General features: G+C 46.3%; 1 protein-coding gene across 3 annotated transcripts in view; it reads right to left on the bottom strand.

Moving 5' to 3' along the window:
* Positions 1 to 19,615, bottom strand: part of ACP6 (acid phosphatase 6, lysophosphatidic) — a 107,537-nt gene that overhangs the window by 83,433 nt on the left and 4,489 nt on the right. For 2 of the 3 annotated variants that reach the window (XM_085621187.1, XM_085621188.1), the window contains exon 2: positions 12,014 to 12,322. In XM_085621187.1, coding sequence (XP_085477313.1) covers positions 12,014 to 12,244 — 231 coding nt within the window. In that variant the 5' untranslated portion in view covers positions 12,245 to 12,322. Of the gene's footprint in view, positions 1 to 12,013; positions 12,323 to 13,146; positions 13,298 to 19,615 lie in introns of those variants that run through there. The other variant, XM_085621186.1, reaches the window with a different exon arrangement.

The raw sequence follows: 19,615 nt of genomic DNA on the forward strand, positions 1-19,615 counted from the left end.
CTACAGTCATACCACCGTGAAAGTACCCGTTCTCGTCTGATCTCAGAAGCCAGGCATTCCGTTCTTGCCTGGTGGGCTTGGTATTGTGCCCTCCCTCTGGCCTGGCTGTGCCTTTGCTGCCTCACACTGGTTTCGAGCAGCGGTCCTTGGGTGGCTGGTGGCTAGGGAGCTGCGATGGGGGTGCCCCTGGTGTGCCTGGTTGCCAGTGTTGGTGTTTGCCTGTTGCCCTGCGCAGGGGTTGTGGGTTGCGCTTGGCTGGCTGGTCGGGGGTGAGTTCCGTGTTGCTGTTTCTTCTCCCCTCTTTCGTTCCTTTCCGGGTGCCTTGGCCGGTTGTGGAGTCCTCTGCCTCCCTACTGCAGGGTCATTTGCCGCTGGTGGGGGCTGCATGTTGTCCTTCGCATCTGCCTCTGTGACTCCTTTCTTTCTCCCCTGTTGATTGTGGCTGGTGGGGGCATTGGTGTGGTGCCAGTGTGTCTGGTGAGTGCCTACCCTGGGGATGTGTGCCACGTTACAGCTTTTCTGGGTTTCGCTCCTGCTTGGCGACACTGTTGTTCACCCTTCTCCATGCTGTGCCTTTTCCCTGGCCTGGCTTTGCCGTGGCCCTGGGTCGTAGCATCGCGGAGGCTGTGCTCAAGGTGCCCCTGGTGCGCCTGGTTGCCGGTGGCCCAGTTTCTGGGGTTCCTGTGGTGTTGGCTTGGTCCCGTCACTGTGCCATTGGTCATTTGGTGTTCCTGTGCACCTTCCTGCAGTTTTTTTCCCCCAGTCGGTGAGTTATGGTTCAGGTTTTGTGCCTACGTTGTCTTCGGTCCCTTGTCCATCTGAGTTTTTTGATGGCCCTGCTGTGCTAGGACTACTTGGGTCCGGTTTCTGTCCGGTCCCTGCTCCCTCAGTGGGTTGTGCGCCTGTGGGCTCTCCAGGCTTGTTCCTCCTTGGGTTGTGGTGTCGCCAGGAGTCTTCCGGTCTGTTGGTGGGGCCTTGGCTTTTTCCTCAGTCTGTCTTGGCCTGACTGTGCCTTTGTTTGTCCCCTCGTTGGCCTGTGCAGGACGGGTTGGCAGTGCCTTCTCTGCCCTAGTCTCCTGGTTAGGGCCTTCCTGGTTGTGCAGGGGCCTTGCCTTTAGGTGGTGTCCGGCTCTGGCCTTAGGGGCCTTGGTGGTCGCCTTTGGGTGTCTGCCTGTGATCCTTGTCTGGTTTTTGCTTTCTCTGGTCGCTTTGCGCCTTGCTTGGGTGTGGGTCTTTAGGCCACTTGGTGGGCGGTGGTTCTGTGCCTGGTGTGGCTGGGAGCCGGGCCAGCCTGCTGGTCCTTTTCCTCTAGCTTCTCCTCTACGCCTCCCTTCCCCTGGTGCAGGCTGGGCTGTGGCACCAGCATGCCGGTGTGGGCTGCTTAGCTTACTGCCCATCTTCCTCCTTTCTCTCTGCCCTCAGTGATTGGGAGATTCAGGGTTGTGACTGTTGGCCCTGTGCCACTCCTTGCAGGCTGGTGGGAGCCCCATTTGGAGGCCTTATGTGGGGCTGGTGTGTCTAATGATCAGTCTGCTGGCTTCTTGGGGGTCTGTGGGGGCGTCTGCGGGGATGGGTTGTGGGCCGCCCTATTTGTCTCTCCTGTTCTTGTGGCCCTTCTGTGGCTGGTCTTGGGACTTGCTTGGGATGGTGCCTTAGTGTCGTCCTTTGTACTTCGGGCCGGCTGGCCAGCTGGTGGTTCGGTTGGGGGGTTTCCTCCCTTCCTGGTTTCATGGTATCTGGTTCCTCTTTGATGGCCAGTGGCTTGGTCTTCTCCGAGCCGGTCAATCACCTGTGGTCGGCCCCCCGTCGGATTTTGGCAGTGGGTGTCCCCCTTGGTGTGGGTTGTATGGGGCCATCAAACCAGGCCAACAGGGTTTTGCCTCTTCCCGCTCTTGGTACTGTGCCCTGGTCTAGTTCAGGGTCAGTTGGGGTCTCCCCCTTTCTTTCCTTGGTTGAGGTCCTGTTAGCCCCGTTTTGGTGGGGGTGGAGGGGTTGTGCTTTCCAGGGTTCCACCCTCTGGTTCTACCCTGTAGTTGGCTGTCATGGTGGGGTCTGTGTATCTCTGCCTGGTTCTTTAGGTTGGTCTTCAGGCAGCTGAGCTTCTGGTGCTCGTCCTTCCTGCTTCCTTCTGGCTCCATCGTTTCCTTTATTGGGCGGAGTGATGGGTTTGTGTCCCAGGGTCCCCTGCATTTGGGGCGGTTGCCTCAGTCCTGGCCCGTTTGTCTGTTCCTGTGCCCCGGCTCCTTCAAGTTTGGGTGATGTGGGCTGTGGTCTGGTGGTTGGGGCTGGAAGTTCCTGCCCTGGGGCCTGGTCCTCCTCTGGGGATTTTCAGTGGCGGTGTCCTCTGGGCTCTCTGGTGGCAGGGTCTGTCGGGTTGGGGGGGGGTAGCTTGCTCTTGGTCGATTCTCCCTCCGTTCCTAGTTTGCTCTGTGTGGGCCTGCCCGTGGTTGGTCCTCCGGGCTGGTGCCTTGACTCTGTCGGCTGGCCCTGACCTCTTGTCTGGGCTGGTCTGCTGTGGCTGTGTGTGTGTGTTGGGGCTGGTCCTGTGGTTAGCCTTGTCGCCCTCCTGCTTTGGGCTGAGCGTGTTGGGTCTCTCCTTGCTGCCCCTCGGCTCTTGGGTAAGGTCGTTGTGAGGGGTTTTCGGTAGTGTTGGGCGCTCTTCCCTTGTCTGCAGGAGGTCGCTCTTTTCGGCCTTGGCTAGTTGTCTTTACCTTGTCTCCTTCCCACTTTTGGTTGGTAAGGCATGGTTGCCCTGCGTCTCCTTTTTAGGTCTCGCCTGACCCAGCGCATGCGCTGGTCTGGCGAGACTTATTGAGAGGGCTCCAAAAAGTGCTACCAGGCCAGCCTAGAGCTACAGTGCATGTGCGCAGGCGCCGCTTTTACCGCGATTACTTTCATTTTCGCGGCCGCACGACGCTTTGATGTTTGATCGCTATCACTTTCGTGGCCGCACGGCCGCTTGGCATAGCCAATAGGTCTCGCTTTTGAGACCTTATAAGTATTTAGTTATGCAACTGTTGCATGGTTAAACACTTATAAGGTCCAAAAGGCGAGACCTATTGGCTATGCCAATGCTTGTTTTCTATGATTGTTTGTCTCCTTTGGGCTGCTGGTGCCATCTGCTTCTGCGGTGCTGGTTCTTACGGTCCTTGGTAATGACACCCTGTTGGTGTGGCCCTGGCTCCCTGGTGTGTCTGGTCGCCTTGGGTCTTCTTCCGCTTGTGGCCTCTTCCCTGCCCTTTTGTTGAGGGCGGTCTCTGTTGCTTCCATGACAGTGCTCCTCCTCCGTTATTGGATCGGGGGGTGTTCTCAGTGTGGGTTGGCTGCCATCTGGGTGGCAGCGCAGTGGGTTGGAAGCTTTTTTGTTTGCCCTGGTCATCTCCTGCATGTTTGGTGGAGGTGCGACCCTGTGGTTTGGTTGGGGTCATTGCGGCTGTGTGCTACAGTCTGTGTTTTTCCTGTGGTTCTCCCGTTGCTTCGCTTGGGATGCTGCTTTGGTGTTGTGGGATTCTTGGGGCTCAGAAGGCTGGGTTTCTGGCTTTGGGAAGGAATGGGATGGGGACTGGAGGGTCCTGGCCTATAACTTATTGGTAATCTTCAATACTTCTGGTCCAACTGTCACGGTCGCATTCCTTATGCCCCTCCCTCCTTCCCGGACGGCCGGCTTGCCTTCCTGCTGGTGGGTTGGTTGTTCAGGCGGAATGCTGGGTAGGTACTGGTTATGTTCTCCCAGTGGGAGAGGGTGGGTTAGTGGGTCGCAGCATTCTCCTGATCTTTTTTCTGTCAGGGAGGTGGTCATCTCCACGAGTAAAGAATGAGATGGAGACAAATGCACCAGAAGTAATGAAGATTACCGTTAAGTTAGAGGGCATTCTTCTGCTGCCTGCCTCTGCAACCCCTAGGCTTCAACCCATCTACAGAGCAGGAATATGCTCACCACCCTCTCCAGCACTAATGAGCAAAACCTCACAAACCGGTGTAAAACACCACGGGTACTGATGAATTTTAAAAGGGGCAGCTTCATCTCTTCCCATCGCCTGTCCCTGCTCCATCTAGACTGTACATTTTATTTTGAATGGTTAAGGTGGTCTAAGAGGGCGGAATCGGCAGGCCCCTACTTTTTAAATTATCCATGCCCCTACTTTTTGATTTTAAAAATGCATCCCAGGACAGCAGAAATAGCCACGGCCTATATACAAGGCTTGGGTGTTCGGAAATTGGGCAGGGTGGGCAGAGAAGGAAAAGGACTCTGTCCCTTCCTTCTTTCCCAGAGTAGACAAGGGCAAAGTCCACTTCTCCTTCTCTGCCGCTGCCAAGTGTCCCCTTACCCCCACCAATCTCTCTCTTCGTCTTGTTCCATCTCTTTCGGTCTGTCTCGCTCCTCCTCACTTGCTAAAAGAAAATGTGACTTCAAGAACCGGCTCTAACCCTATCTTTACTCTCCTTTCCTTCATTTGTTACCCTGTGGAATTGATCCACAAAAGAAAGAAACACTTATGCTGGAAATGTCATCTTTTTCTGACTTTTTTTTTTTATTATTCCAAAATGCAGCCTCAGGATAGAGAGAAAAAAAGGTTTAAAACACGAAGAATAAATAAATAACTAAATAAAGCAAGACAGAGTGGTCGCAAAGTGCCCAGATTGGTATGATTCACACCCAAACACATTAGGGCCACTTTATAGAGTTTGCCAGTGATGGCCTACTTTCCTTTTCTCGCCTTTCTTTGAATAGCATTGTTTTCCCCAGGTGGGGAAGTGCACCATTCCTGGAGGTATTGCAATACCTGGAGTGGAAAACGTTTAATGTAATCCTTATCAGCTGTTTTCCTTATTTAAGTTTATAAAATATGTACCTCGGTGTTCAGGAACGTTCTCTTTTTGAGCCATAATTCTAACGTTTAGTAAGGATATAAGCAATGGACATTGAAACGGGTCCCGTCCGGGCCCTGTAGTCACAACCGTAACTTTTCAGGCAAAAAGACTCATCGATTCCTGAATAATTAATATAAAAGCGTTAAGGTAACTATGATGTTCCTGCTTACATTTGACATGCTTTACTTAATCTTGCATTCCCCAAGCAATGTTTGCTTTTATCAAGCTGTTGCTACTTTTTTTTCAGGCAGCATATTACTCTTGTCTAGTGCATAATTTGAATGAGTTACATCCAGGTGTTTATAGCAGGGCACAATTGGGATGTATTGCTTCTTTATGATAGGCGATGAGGGCTTGACCAAGCGCACTGGTAAATTATTCAGATATTTTCTAGATCACTATCCTTATCAAATGGCGCTCAAACTCTCCTGAGTCCCACTGCCTCTAGGACACAGTCCTTAAAATTCATCACAACTCTTGGAAAGGAGCTCTGTAGCACTTAGTATAATGTGCAAAACGTTTTTGCTTTTGTTAAGAACCCAGTCCATAGGCAGGCTTGTGTGAAAAAAAGTTATTTTTATTTCTTCTTGAACCAATATTTTTCAATCAAACTTAATCTCAGTATTTCAATGAATCAATCATCAGCCTACGCGTTTCGTCCACACTTGGACGTCATCAGGGCTGGAAAAAAAAAATTTCACACAAAGCTGCCTATGGACTGGGACTCCTTTCCAAGAGTTGTCACAATTGGGATGTAGCTGAAGGCAGTTCAAGTTTCTCTCAGTGGGGCAGTATGGTGTTCAGTGGGGGAGAGGATGTGAGACTAAAGCCAGAGCTGCCAAATTTGGAACTGGGGAACTAGGTTCAGCCTTCATTACCAGTCCACCAGACCACTCTCCTGAGGGAGCACATTCCCATGCTAGACCTTAGAAATCCACACCAGACCTTATACGCCCTGGTGTCTTAGCATCAGCAGGTGGACCCTAGTGGTGGCAAGTGTGGGTTAACCTTGAAGGCCTGTCCACCACAATCCATACTGAAGTTCACCTCAAGTCTTGCAGGCAGGCCTGCGAAGCATAACATCATAGAGTAACAGTGACTCTGTTACAGACGTCACAGGACCCTTGAGGGCAGGCCGCCTAACTCATAGGTACCTCCAATTGCCTTGTTCAGCAGTAGTAATGCAACTCACCAAGGATCAGCAAAGCAGGATTTGCACTCACACCAAACTAAGTTTGTAAACTTACGGTCTCTCTGCTTCATGAACAAGCACTTTTAACCTATGAAGCCTGCTTTGGGGGCACTGGAATTGTGCAGCAATAGAGGACTAAATTATGCAGCAAACAATGGCTGCAGCGTAATGTGGTACATTTTCTGATACTTTATTATTTTGACATTTTGACACATACTTAGAGTCTCTGCAAAAATTTTACTTCATTAGTACCAGAGTGACATACAAATGCAGCCGTGACAAAGGTGACCAGCCAACCTTTGCAAAGGGCCGTCCGCTTCACATTTTTAAGTAACTTTTGATCCGTTTGAGCTACAAACAATTTTCTTGTTAAAATCATCAGATTATGCATTATGGGCAAATATAGTAGAGCCATAATTATATGGAAAACATTTGCAAACTAGGATATTTTGCCATTCATTTTTAAACTGCTCTTGTGGAAAAAGGGAGGTAAAGTGCTGATGAAATAAACTGCTTTGCTCGGAGACAAATGGCTTGTGATTCCACTTTTAAGCGTATTTGGGACATTCTGTGATTGGAAACGTATCCCCACTTTGTGAATGTATTTTAATGTCAATAACTCATATAACACCTTAAATAAACATGTATATCCACTGGTTGAATCAAATAACGTAATAAGCTGTAACTGGTCATTGAAACGCCAAACAAATACTAAAAATCGTGATGTTTTGCTCTTTCTGGCCACACTTCTGACTCTGCCCACTGACCCAATCCTTGGGTTATTCCGCCTCTTGACTCTCCGCCCACAGTTCCCCTACTTTTTTTTCCCCCACTTCGACCACTAAATGGTTATTATATTCTTTCCTCTTTGCCTTTGTTGCTGTCCACTTTAAGAACGGGCTCTGATGTTAACAATAAGTCATGCTAAAGTCAACAGAAACTGCTTGCCTTATGAGAAATGGACGGGGTGTGCTACCCGGGGCGATGTGTTTCTGAGCACTGAGTGAGGAAACAGCCCGTTGTATTACTTCTGTGAACAAAAAAATGCTGTGATATGCTTTAAATGTATCTTCACAGTACAGCGCTCCAGGGGCATAACTATGGTCCCATCTCCTGCAAAAGCAGAAGGTGCAAAGTGGACAGATCTAACGCTGCTAGCAATGCATACTGTCAATCACTTTCAAGGCACTGCTGGCATGGGCTTGTGCGAAGGTAGTGAGGGGCACACGAAAGGCAGCCACTTAAACATCACCAGCCAGTGACAAGTTCTCAAATGACCAATGAGTGCTCAGTCTAGTATCAAGGAAGGAGCCGGGTGCTCCACGTGCTGTGGTAGGCTTAGGTGACCCTATTCATGGTCTCTGCTTCTACTCATAGTAAACTCCGTAAGAGTAAGGGTACTCTGGTGTTGGTGGTTCACCAATCTGCTCCGACTGATAGTGATAAGTCTGCGCCCCAGTGGGGGCTGTAATATGGAAACCCAGCATTTTCATGTTAAAAAATACGCATCTTGTATAAAGACGCCACATCAGTACGTTTGAACGGGGCAGCCATACTGGGTGACAAAAAATCCCTTGTTGGTCAACAGGATTGCAACAAGCCCTTTCACTGTGCAAGCATGCAACTTCTGCCCAACCAGATCCTGCAAGGATGTCCTTCAATTCGTGGCTGGAGTCACAGCCAATCTACCAGTAGAGCTACTTGAAGCTCTTTCCTTTCTGGTGATCACATAAGATCAAGTGACAGCTGAGCTGTCAAGTCACACCTAAAAAAGTGTAAACATGTTATGGATTTTAGCAATACATGCTTCAAATAATCAAGGGAGAAGCTCTAGTCCATTGAAATGGCAATTGTCTTGCATTCGTGTTTAATTGCTTGCAGGTGATTTTGCATTCAACATGTTAGACTTTATAGGTTTTCATGCGTTTTGTTTTTTTCTTCTAAAAATGGATGGACAAGAGAAAAGGTGCAAATTACAGAAAATGGGCAGATTCTAGAGGTGGACATGCTGGTAGAGGAAGACCTACCGTAATGCACAATGTTCCAGGTTGTGAGGCATGGAGAGGCCCTTCCATAAGAACTGCGCACAAATCCACAAGAGAATGTCAGCCCCGACTGCTGCAGCACACCACAACTTCAGAAGCTGTTCCTCATAAAAGAGAAATTCTACACATACCAAAAAGTACATGTCAACCCAACATCAGGCAAAGCAGTGATATCAAACTTAGAGAAGTTCTGTCTGCAACCAGAATGCAGCAGGAAATAAACACTGCCAACGCAAATCCAGGGTAGGATTTCTAGGGATACCAGAAGACCCTTTGCACCATCCATCCGGCCATCACTCCCAAGTGGCAGAGTGGCCCAAAGCTTAATGGAAGAAAGGGCCATTAACTTAGTGCTTGCCATTTTCTAAGTATTGACATGCATCTGCCTATTCTCTACACCCCAACAAACCCACCTCCAGACGCCATGCTCATAAGTCACCACCACCTTGTTCCGATTCTTTGATGCACTCTTTGCAGTGCCATGCTGATTGTGAGAAAAGGAGAAAACCAACAATGGCAAAATGAGCAGATGGAGGAGTGTCCATAAAGCTGACAGCATTGTGGGGGACTTGGTGCATTTGAAAGAGACATCCAGAATGCCTTTCGACACCTGACTAACAAGTCACCAACAAGAAAAGGAGGAAGGTGATAGTGAGGCAACACCAAGAACATATGAAATAACTCAGAGAATTTTAAGGGAAACCACCATTAACCATGTCACACCTGGCCCATCACAAAGCTTCAATGAAGAACACCTGCCTAGCTAATGAAATGACACATGATACTCATTCAAGTGGAAAACCTCTTGAAAGTCGCTGGCAAGCACATGACTTCGATCACGGAAATCATCACATTGTGGAAAATGATACTTTGGCTGTTAGTTCCCTGAATACTCAAAAAGGGCTTGCTGAATGGTCGGCAAGTTAGAGACCACCATCCCTGAACCTCCATCTGTAACACACATGAACCTCATCTGTGATAAATTAATAAAGAAAAAGCGTTCCATGGAAAATGCAGATAAACTCAGCAGGACAAACGATAAAACAAACAACTGTACTGGTAGAATACTACGTTCTTTACATAATAATGATTTTTCCTGTGAGCAACTAATGGCTATTCGCTGTCAGGCTTTGTCCCGAGTGCAGGTAACTGGAATTATAAGTGGATGCATGGGAGTTTTAAAAAACTCTTGCAGCTCAGTCCCTTGGTCTCTTCAAACAACCTGTTACTGATGGCGAATACAACATTATTTTCAATGTTATTTTAGTTTATTTCCTACAAAACAACAGAAAGTTTGTATGAATTGGAGAAACCCCAAATTAATTCAGTCTTTGGTTAGTTTAACATCTACTGAATGCTTCACTATTTCATGTCCATCATGTGCCACCTCAGATACATGGAGACCAACATATGAGATGAGCATATATAAGCTAGTAAAATAGACACACCGGCGTGTACCACATGCACTTTAACTAAAATGCAAGCAGTTGTCATTTTGTTGTCTCTGTATACCAGAACACCAAAGGTTAAAGTTCTGCTCCTCTATCACTGCAAACTCTCACTTTTCTCAGGTCCCTGCATGTTCCCACTAACCAGACTTCTGAAAGTCTAGAACAACCTCCAGCGGCACAAACATTCAATAGGCAACTAAGTGCTCTCTGTAACACGTATGTATACCCTGCAATCCTAAAAGTACCCAGGTTCCAAAAGCATATATCTACATATGAAAGAAAGTACTGCTTAACCGCTTGCCTATGTGCAAGCGGCAGTATGTACAGCATGTCAAACACACACCAACCGTACCGTGGAATAGGTTCTTAATCAATCTAGAGCAGTATAGTAACAGACAGCCCCTAAGAAGTGCAGCTGGGCCAACCCACAGAGACTGGCAGATGTATGTAGTAATTTACTATAGTACAATAAAACCAACACAGTCTTTGGTGCAGAAATAGCTGCTCAAAAACCTCCCGGCGCTGGAGGGGAGGTTGCTTCCGATAAAACGAGGTACAAACGATAACGAGGCATTTTCCCTATATTTTCCTCTGCACTATTTCACACTTTGCCTCTGGATCACTTGCCAACCCAGACATGCCCGTAGCTATGTCTACACAAGACACGTGAAGAACAGGTTCCTTTTGCACACTGGAAAGAGAGAGGTCTGTTTGGACTCGAGAAAATCCGAACCGTGAATATTAACTGCAATGTAGCAGCTACATTACAATCAGCACAACTAAATATACATTTTGCTGTTAAATCAGGGTTTTGACATGACTGAATATTTCCGCATATGTTGTAAAGTTTGTAGCTGCTAAAGTGGAGCAAAAAAGCAACGAGATATAACAAACAAACACGGTAATAAAAAACTGCCTGAATAACAGGTTGAAAGGAATACAAGCCGTTAGTGTTCTACCCTCCAGAGTAAAAGGTCTTAAGGGCCCTATAATTAGTGGCTTGGGTTGTGTGTATGTTGTAGACCGTTGCCAGTGAATATAGCCTTTTAACATATAGTGCAGGCAAATATATACAATAGCACAACTTTTACAAATTGTTCAAAGTACACGTATATTGTTATATTTGCAGAATCTAATTTATGGTTCAGGAGTCTTGCATTGTCCACAACTTCCAGTTTTAATATAGAATACTTGTGTGCTTTAATTTTGCAAATTGTATTTACTATTGTACAATCAGAGCAACACTCCTTAAGTATAGCTGGTAAAACTTGTATTTTGTCACACATTTGTTCATTTCGCACTTCAAGAGCTGTAGCGGGGGCATGGTAAAGATTATTTGTGATGCAATACAACTAACCCATCTCTAATGGCAAAAATAAACAGGAGTTCAGGATTTGCCTTTATAGTAAAGTTTAGTATATCTTCCTTTATCCTAATGTCTTAATATCCAGCAAGGTAGGACCTTTCCAGCTTTTGTTCAATGAGAGGTAACCAGCTATAGTCTGTGACACTGGCTTCTTTAAACATGGCAAAGGAACATCCCAATAAACCAGCAAAACATTCTTGACCCATCAGATGCTTTACAAGAGCAACGATTTCCAACTCAGCAGTCACGAATGTACATTAGGAACATAATTTAATTGCCTTAAAGGAAATTAAACCAAGCACACTTGATAAATATTTCGTAGAGGAGCCAAGGAAATGTAACTTCTGCTAGTGAGTAGGACAGACCCTCTAGCCCTCCGTCAATGTGCACAAGATTTCTGATAGCAAGCCATGAGGCAAGGATAGGAATCCTGATGAATTGTCCTGCTGAAGCTTTTCTGTTAATACTGCAAGGTCTAACTTTGCTGTCTTTAATTTTCTATTTCAGAAAATATGTCCCACGCCAACAACAACAAAATGATGTGAAAACATGACTGCATCACTCTAGCTTTGCCTGAAGCTGGTTATGTGCTAACGGTTTCCGTCAAATAGAAATTGCTTGCAGCAAACACCAGGTCCAGGAAACACAGATGTCAAAGTACAATTTTACCATGTGAAGACCTAAGCTTTAAGACGCTTGTAGATGGCATCCAACGAGGAAGAAAACTATACATTTCCCAGAAAGGCTACTTTTTTAGAAATGTGGAGCACTCTAGCTTAGTCTACAGCTTCCTCATATGTGCCTATTTTAATACTAGACTAGGAAAAATAGGAAGCTATAGTACCAATTGTTGCCAATTTGTTTGAAGATTATCAGTTAGGTAGCTTTTAGTGTAAATGTGTGCTTCTTAAGCATAGGGTAGAAGGAAGGAGAAACATTCTGGAATTGATGCAGGTAAATCGATGAAAGCGACCCCCGACTTGTACAGTCCAGGATGTGCAGACATTGATTACCTAGCAGTGTGCGAAGAAAAAAGACAAATCTAGGGAAGAAGCAAAGTTACTTTATCATAGGTGATGCACCTCACCTGCTCTTTGTGTGGAATAGGTTTTAAGGGTGTCCTTGCTCCATGACGATACATGACCTGTACTAGTTTAAGTTCATAGTCACGGCAACGATTAGTGCCATCTCTCCAGTGGTCATCACGATCTCTTCTGCGCGTGTCCCCATCCCCAACATGATCGGCGTACACCATCCTCTTCCTGTGCATGTAGTAAAACATGGAACCCAGTAGTCCTACTCGAGTCCAAATGCCCATGCTGTGCCAGACTTTGTAACACCACAAACTGCCTCCTAGATATTACACAAGTTTGAGTAATGTATGGACCGGATCACACTAAAAAAAAAGCGAAGAAAATATCACTGTAGAGGAAATACAAAAAGCATCCATATATGCATCACAAGAAAGAGTGCGAGTAGGTTTACATGAGTAGAAAAAAGTTTGTTAGAAAAACAAAAACTGCAAACAACTTAAGGAATGGGAGGTAGCAGAGATAAGAGCAAAAGTGATATCACTATCAGTAAAACTTATATAGAGATGCAGACTGCTTTGTGTAAGCAATACAGTAAAACATAAAACCGGGAAGGAGGACCCTACTTTGCTAAAGGTGTCATGGGCGTATTAGAGCCACCAGTACACAAGGTAAGGGCTTTCTTTCCCCAGGGAAGGGACTGGATGCAATGCACATAAAACAGTAAAATTAGGAAGGACTCTAAACTCCGCTTTTTCACCAGGGAGGAGGGAGACAGAATCAGAATTATACCAATGAGTAGAAAGGGGGCAAGAAAGAAAGTGGTTTGACTTGGGATTCCGACTCAACCCCCTCACCTAGGACACCGTAGTAGACAATGTCAGCATGAGGCTGGTTACAAGTATGTCACCGGGGAGAGTAGTTTCACTCGTTTAGAAAGCCCCCACTAACAGAGAAAGAGATCAGGAGATCTCGTGCCCCAGTCAGAGACGAGTCGCTCTTTCACGGCGGAAAGTAAGCTCGATATTTATACCGACCTTTCCTCGGAGAGGGAGGCAGGGAGCGGGACTGACCTTTCACCGGGCGAGTGCTCGCGGCACAGAGCTCACGGCGGGTTGGGCTTTTACCCTAGGTGAGGGACATACAGACTAAGAAGCAGACAGAAAGAGAAGGTGGAATGAGTACTTACAAGGCGCGGCAGATCGCACGCATCCCTGGAGGAGTTCACAGAGCCCGCCGCGCACCGGGGGCAACAGTGACCCAGCTTGGCAACGGGCCAATGACTTTGAGCGAGAGCGACTTGTTTGTATTAGAGGAATACCCCTTAGCAGCGAGGCGACAACACGTGAACACGGTACGTAGTACGTAAGCGCCCACTGTCTGTGAACTGCTGCCTGGCGCTGGGCGGGGACGTGTGTGAGGCAATTTTATGTTTAAGGTTGCAGCCATGTGATGTCGAACAAAACGCTTTTCTTGCATGAATCTGTATAGAATTTAGCTTGCTATTCGGCCAGCATCTTATTCTAATGCTGAAGAAGTTAGCCTTTTCTTCGGTCAGCTTCTTATTCGCAGATTGAAGTTAGCTCTTTCATACATGCCACCATTTTAGAAGCAGAAAGAGGGAGTTTTAAAAAAAGAATTAGGAGGATGTATTTCCCCACTCACTTCTAATAAAGAAGAGTCAGAATCAGGCGGGAGACAGCCAAATTAAAGCCATTTTTGGCTACAAAAAGCTGGGGTCTCCCGCCTGAATCCGGCCTGTTATGTATGGCATGTATGTTCTTCATAGTTGGCAATTGTTCTGTTTTCTTGTGTGCCATGTTTTTAGCGTGCTTATGTGCAACATTCCATGCCTTATGTATTGCACTTAGAGTTACACTTTATAATAAGATCTACAAACCACTTGTGGTAATATAATAAGTATCAGAAAGGACCGCTTCGGCGGAATGTGACAGCTGTTTAATATATAATAGTATTAGCATGATAATAACATCTGAAGCTGATTGCATTTATTCTAACATTTATTAATGTAGGCCTCGATTTCAAAGTGGGTAACTCTACTTGCAGCCGTCTCTCAATACAGTTATTTTTGCACTTCTGTTTCACCCAGCATACACAGGGACGTCATTTAAGGGGTCTCAGTTGCAACACTTGGCTTGACCTTTACGACCCCTGGCCCTGCTTTTGCGACCCCTGGCCTCAGGGAAAACATTATTTGCTTACAAACTCCAAAGTGTCAAGCTATTCTGGAGCAACATGTAAAAACCATCGTAGAACATGTACACAATACAAACATCACACATAAAAACAAACATTTTCAATGCAATAGGTCTCACATTTTTTAGAGTTAGAGTTGTTAACATCATAAATGGTGATGTTTTATACGCATGTGATTTGTTTTTTAGTGTATGTATGTGTTGGGTAGTGGAATTAAGTGTGTTGTTTTGTATTTGTTAGTTGTGTGTGTGGTGTGTATTGTATTTGTGTAGTATAATTATGTCGGAGGTTGTTTACTGGAAAAGGATTATGGGATTAATAGATAGTGCAGATAAAGAAAGTATAAGTGGCTAACGTAAAGTGAGAGAGGACAGAAGGAATGTGTAGGTAGACTTAGCAAGAAAGGGAATTGAATGTGATTAATCAAGAAGAATGTACCTTTGTTAGGTCGAGCATCAGCGCACATTCGCTGTCTGCAAGACCTGCTTTAATCACTCGTACTGAGTGTAACCTCGCCTGCTGCTTGCCATTGCTTTATTCCTGTGTCGCTTTTATTTCCTGGTTCCTTGTTGGCCGGCGCTCCCAATACATCACTTCCATTTTTAGGACAGAAGCACCGGCCAACTGCAGTTTCCTTACACTGTAGGTCTTCATGTATTTTTGAGGGGACTGCTTATTTAAACCATGGCGCCTGCTTTACTCACAGCCACGCACATACGTTTTATATACACTGCCGCCAAAAACTTATTTATTACCATTGCGCACACTTCACTCACACAGGTTTTAAGTGCATGTGCGCCAACTACTCATTTATTCCCATGGTGCCCGCTTGAGTCAGAGTCACGCACATTCATTTGCCGAATACTCATTTATTCCCATGAGGCCCGCTTCAGTCGGAGTCACGCACATTCATTTTATATACACGGGGTCTGCACTTTCTTTCAGCACGGCTCCCGCTTTCAGGTTAAAACAACACCAGTATGCCGATCTTACAGGACCCTAGTTTTGTGTGTTTTGTAATGAAACTGTTACTTTGATTACGGCATCCCAACATTCCAGAAGTGCCTTTAGGCATAGTGCCAATATCGGCAACAGTTATCACAAAGCACATAAGTACATAAGTGCAAAAATAAAACACACGACACTGTAATGTAAGTGGAGAAATATTGCTGCAGGTTTATTAGCATAACCAATATGCAAACAAGGTGGGTTATCTTACGGGCGATCCCAGGGCAGGCCAGCCCTATGCCGCCTGCCCGTCTGATAAGCCTAGAGTCACCATGGTTAACGCCAACTGGTGTATACCAAATATTGGGAGGGTCCACCCCTCCCATCCGTGGACCACCAGTCCACATGCTTCACACGCCCCCCCGTGATGGGTGGGCGGAGCATGTATGGCAGCCCCCGGTTGCTCAGACCCACAACCGCCTTTCGGTTAACGGGGCGCCATCGTTCTTCCAGGGGACCCGCTAAACATCCCTGGGTATCCTGGCTTAGCACCCCACGGTGCTGCTGCATGCTGTACCCCTTGGTATGTGCAGACCCTGGATCGCCCTGTAACTCCTCCTGCAACACAAAGTAAAATTGTTAGAAAAAACCTGCCCCCCCCCCCTTTTGTCCCTCCGGACGCCGGGTAAGCGGAGGGGCGGGCAAGGCGAACGAGCGGACAAGAGGACGAGGAGGGGGCGGAGACAGTATAAGTACCCCTGTCTCCTGCCCGCCCTCACCGGAAACAGCTATCTGTTGGGGTCTCCCCCGGACTAGCCCAGGGACTCGACCTCCCACCCCTGTGCCTTCCTGTGGCACTAAGGCGGCCGCCCTCCAAGGGGCGGGCCGCTGCGCAACCCCCCCCCCCGGGCAGCCTTACAGTCGCAGGGGAGAAGCTTTAGCCCAACAGCAGGAAGTGCTTAGAATGCATTTGGCAGCTGCTGCTTGACGCTGGATCTTTTGCGGTCCACCTAAAAAAAAAGCAGCAGAGGCACTGCCAATCCACTTCCTAGCACTGCACATCATTCCGCTGCTGCCGATTCACTTCCTGGCACTGCACATGGTCCGTACCGTACCAGTACTCTACCTCTCAACATGTCAGCCTGCAGCAGCGGCGCTGGCCTTCAGCCACAGTTCAGCATACCAAGACTCAGACATAAAAAAATGTCATTTCAAGATAATTCTTTTTAACAATTAAAAAAAAATACACCCAACAACGTGCTCTTCATTTGTTTTGCAATGGCTCTCAGCCTTTCACTCTCGATTATCACACCTCATCCCAGATCCCCACTCTACCTTCTATGCTCTCTACAGACGATTTATTTGAGGGAATTGCTTGAAAAGGTCTTTCTTTGGGATCTGGGGGATCTGACACTATGTCCTGGATTCGGACAGCAGAACAAAGGTCAGGTTTTCAGTGGTGGGTCTGCGCGGTCCTTGCACTTATTATTATTTTAAAAATGAAGCACTGCCAGCACTATTCTCTTGCATACTGTATTCCCGGTATACCCTGCCAGCAAGAGAGCTGCAGTGGTGCCGATAATGAACGGGAAGGGGTAGCGCCAGGGCCCAATACAAACTACACACAAGCGTTCGCTCTATCCTACGTGGTCTCATGTTTTACTTTTCATCCTAACCTGTTTCCTCTAGTCTCGTTCTTGCCAGATTTCACTGCCACTCTTCCTTTGTCTTCTTCTCACTGGCCCCTTGCAGAACATATACCTTTGTCCATTCTTTCATCATCACAAATCCACTCTGGCATCTCCCCATCACTTTCACCCATCGCCCAGTTTTAAATGCGTCACCCCCTTATTCAGTCTGGAATCTCACATTATCTATTCACTCACCACCTCATCATTCTCTCTACAGCTGCAACTGCTAGCTTTCCTGTCTTACCTCTGTCGTCCCCCCTTACCCCTGTACCATTTCCCCAAAGCCACAGTGCTATTACTCTGCTATTGGTCCCTCCAAGCTCCCTTAAGCTACCCTCCCATTCCTCCTTCCATTCTGTCATCTTTTGTTATCACACCCGCCACATCCCACTTATTCACTCTGGCAACTCCTACTATTGACTCACCGTTCTCTCCTTATATAAAGAAAGATTAGTTGACCCATTGTAATTGCAACATATGACTATGGGGGTCAAGCACAAATCCCTGTTGTGGAAGCATTCGTCCACTGAGACACCAGATGAGGCAACCAATCGCTATGTCTTCCATTACCCCCACACCCCTCTGCCATTCCCAAAAACTCCTCATCCCTACTATCACATTCAGCCCCTGATGTTCTTCCCTATCCCTTTCTAGGCCTGGTACAAGGAAGCCCCGAACACAGTTTTCCAATCAAAACCCTTCAACCTAGCAGACAGTCAAAAAATAAACATAAGCTGCCAATAAACCTTTAACGGAATGCAAATAAAGGCCTGCGGTTTACCAGCAGCAAAGCTTGGATGTGGCATAACTTCTTTCAGCCCAAAAAATAGCAACCGTGTAATTTGTAAAACTACTTATGATGGGGAGTGGGCGAAGGCAGAGGGGAGGACTCTTATTGTGCACAGATCACAAAAATAAAGGTATGGTTTTCAGGAAAATAATACTTATTTAAATCACGTCCTTGACATGATCGTCCACTAAATGAAAGAATGCCACTGTGTCTGTTAGTTGAAAAACGCAAATTGGTTTGTTAAAACATAGAGGAAAATTAAAGCTTTATTTTAGTTATTTATAGTTTATACTGGTCTAAAAACATAAAACTCGGTTATATTTTAAAAGTCAACTAAAAAATATATTTTTTAAATGTCAATTTATTTCTACATGTGTTATTTCACAAATTAATTACATAAGGCGAATACTCATTGTATTGAACTTGGATGTGGTGTCTAGAGCATCTAAGTACATATCATATGCGTAATTCTTGACGTCTAGTGCATCTATATCCAGGGCTTACTTCATTAGACACGATGGATACTGACAAAACATGTGCCATTCCTCATAACCTATTTCCCATTTTCTGGTTCTCCAGCGCCGTGAGGTTATACGAAGCACAATATCGCTATGCAAATATCAACAGTGCACTACATACAAAAAACGCATTTAGATAACATTGCCATTTTAAACAGCTCAACCTCTGACAATTGGGAGACCTACTGCATTTGCAAAGCAATAGGTCTCGCGTTTCCGAGAGTTAACAACTATAAGTACAAAGAGAGTGTTAAGGCACCACTTGCAGGTTCTCAAAACACATAAATAAAAGGCATTGTCATTTACAATGCCAATAGCTCAAACTCTCGCAAATGCGAAACCTGTTGCATTGCAAATGCTTGTTTTTTGTAATGCGCTGACTGGATGGAGACGTGGTGATTTGAAAAGTAGTGTAAAGTAGGCTAGCTAGGTGTGAAAAGTACCTTGTATTGGAATTGCTTGTGAAACTAGTTGGGTGTGTTTGATGTAGATTGCTAAAAGATGGTAACGTATGGCAATCCGGCCTATGCAGTAAAGCGCTGGCTGATGGGTGACAATGCTCTCCACAGGATTCTGTATTCCGCGGCATTGCTTCGCGAGTTACCACCCACCACGGCTACAATTTTCAAACTTTGGAGGAGGGCGCTTCATCAGATGGGTTGGTGGGGGAGACTTACTAAGGAGTCTCCACTGTGGAATAATGGACAGATACCAAACCTAATGCACCTGCCTGGTTTTCGGGGCTGGGAGGCAATTGGTATAGATACAGTGGGGGCAGTTGTACGTGGATGTACCCTTAAATCTTTTCTAGACATACAAACTGAGTATGATATGCCACGCACACAATTTTATTGCTACCTCCTTTTCCGTCACGCCTTCACTCCTTCTATATCTCATGCAACGGAGATTCCTGAATTTAATCCTATAGAGGCGAAGGTGTTCATGGTGAACCTGGGGGATCACAAAATTACTAAAATATATTGTACACTTATTAATAAGACTCCCACTACACTCCACAAGACTAGAGAGGCATGGCAGCATGATCTTGGTCCCCTGGAGGAGGATCACTGGGTGGAGGTGTTGGTATCTCCAAGCAGCGCAGCAATTGCAGCTCGCCTGCGTCTTATTCAATTTAAATGTTTACACAGAGCTTATTATACTTGGCACAGGCTATGGTGTGCTGGATTTATTGTGTCCCCACATTGTCTGCGTTGTAACTCTATAGAGGGTACATTTCTACATACTGTATGAACCTGCCCAGTGCTGACCAAATTCTGAAAGGGCGTATTTGCGTGCCTGTCTGAGTTCCTGGGGAGGATTATTACCTCCTCACGAGGTTGGCTATCCTACACATTACGGAGATTATCGGCAGCAATAGATACAAACGCCATCTCCTATTTCTGGGCCTAACACTAGCTAAGAGAGACATCGCCCAGGCTTGGAAAGCTGAAGCATCGCCGGCGCTTAAGGTGTGGAAGAAGGGTCTTGATTTTT

The sequence above is a fragment of the Triturus cristatus genome, chromosome 8 (genome assembly GCF_964204655.1).
Source record: "Triturus cristatus chromosome 8, aTriCri1.1, whole genome shotgun sequence".
Taxonomy (NCBI): domain Eukaryota; kingdom Metazoa; phylum Chordata; class Amphibia; order Caudata; family Salamandridae; genus Triturus; species Triturus cristatus.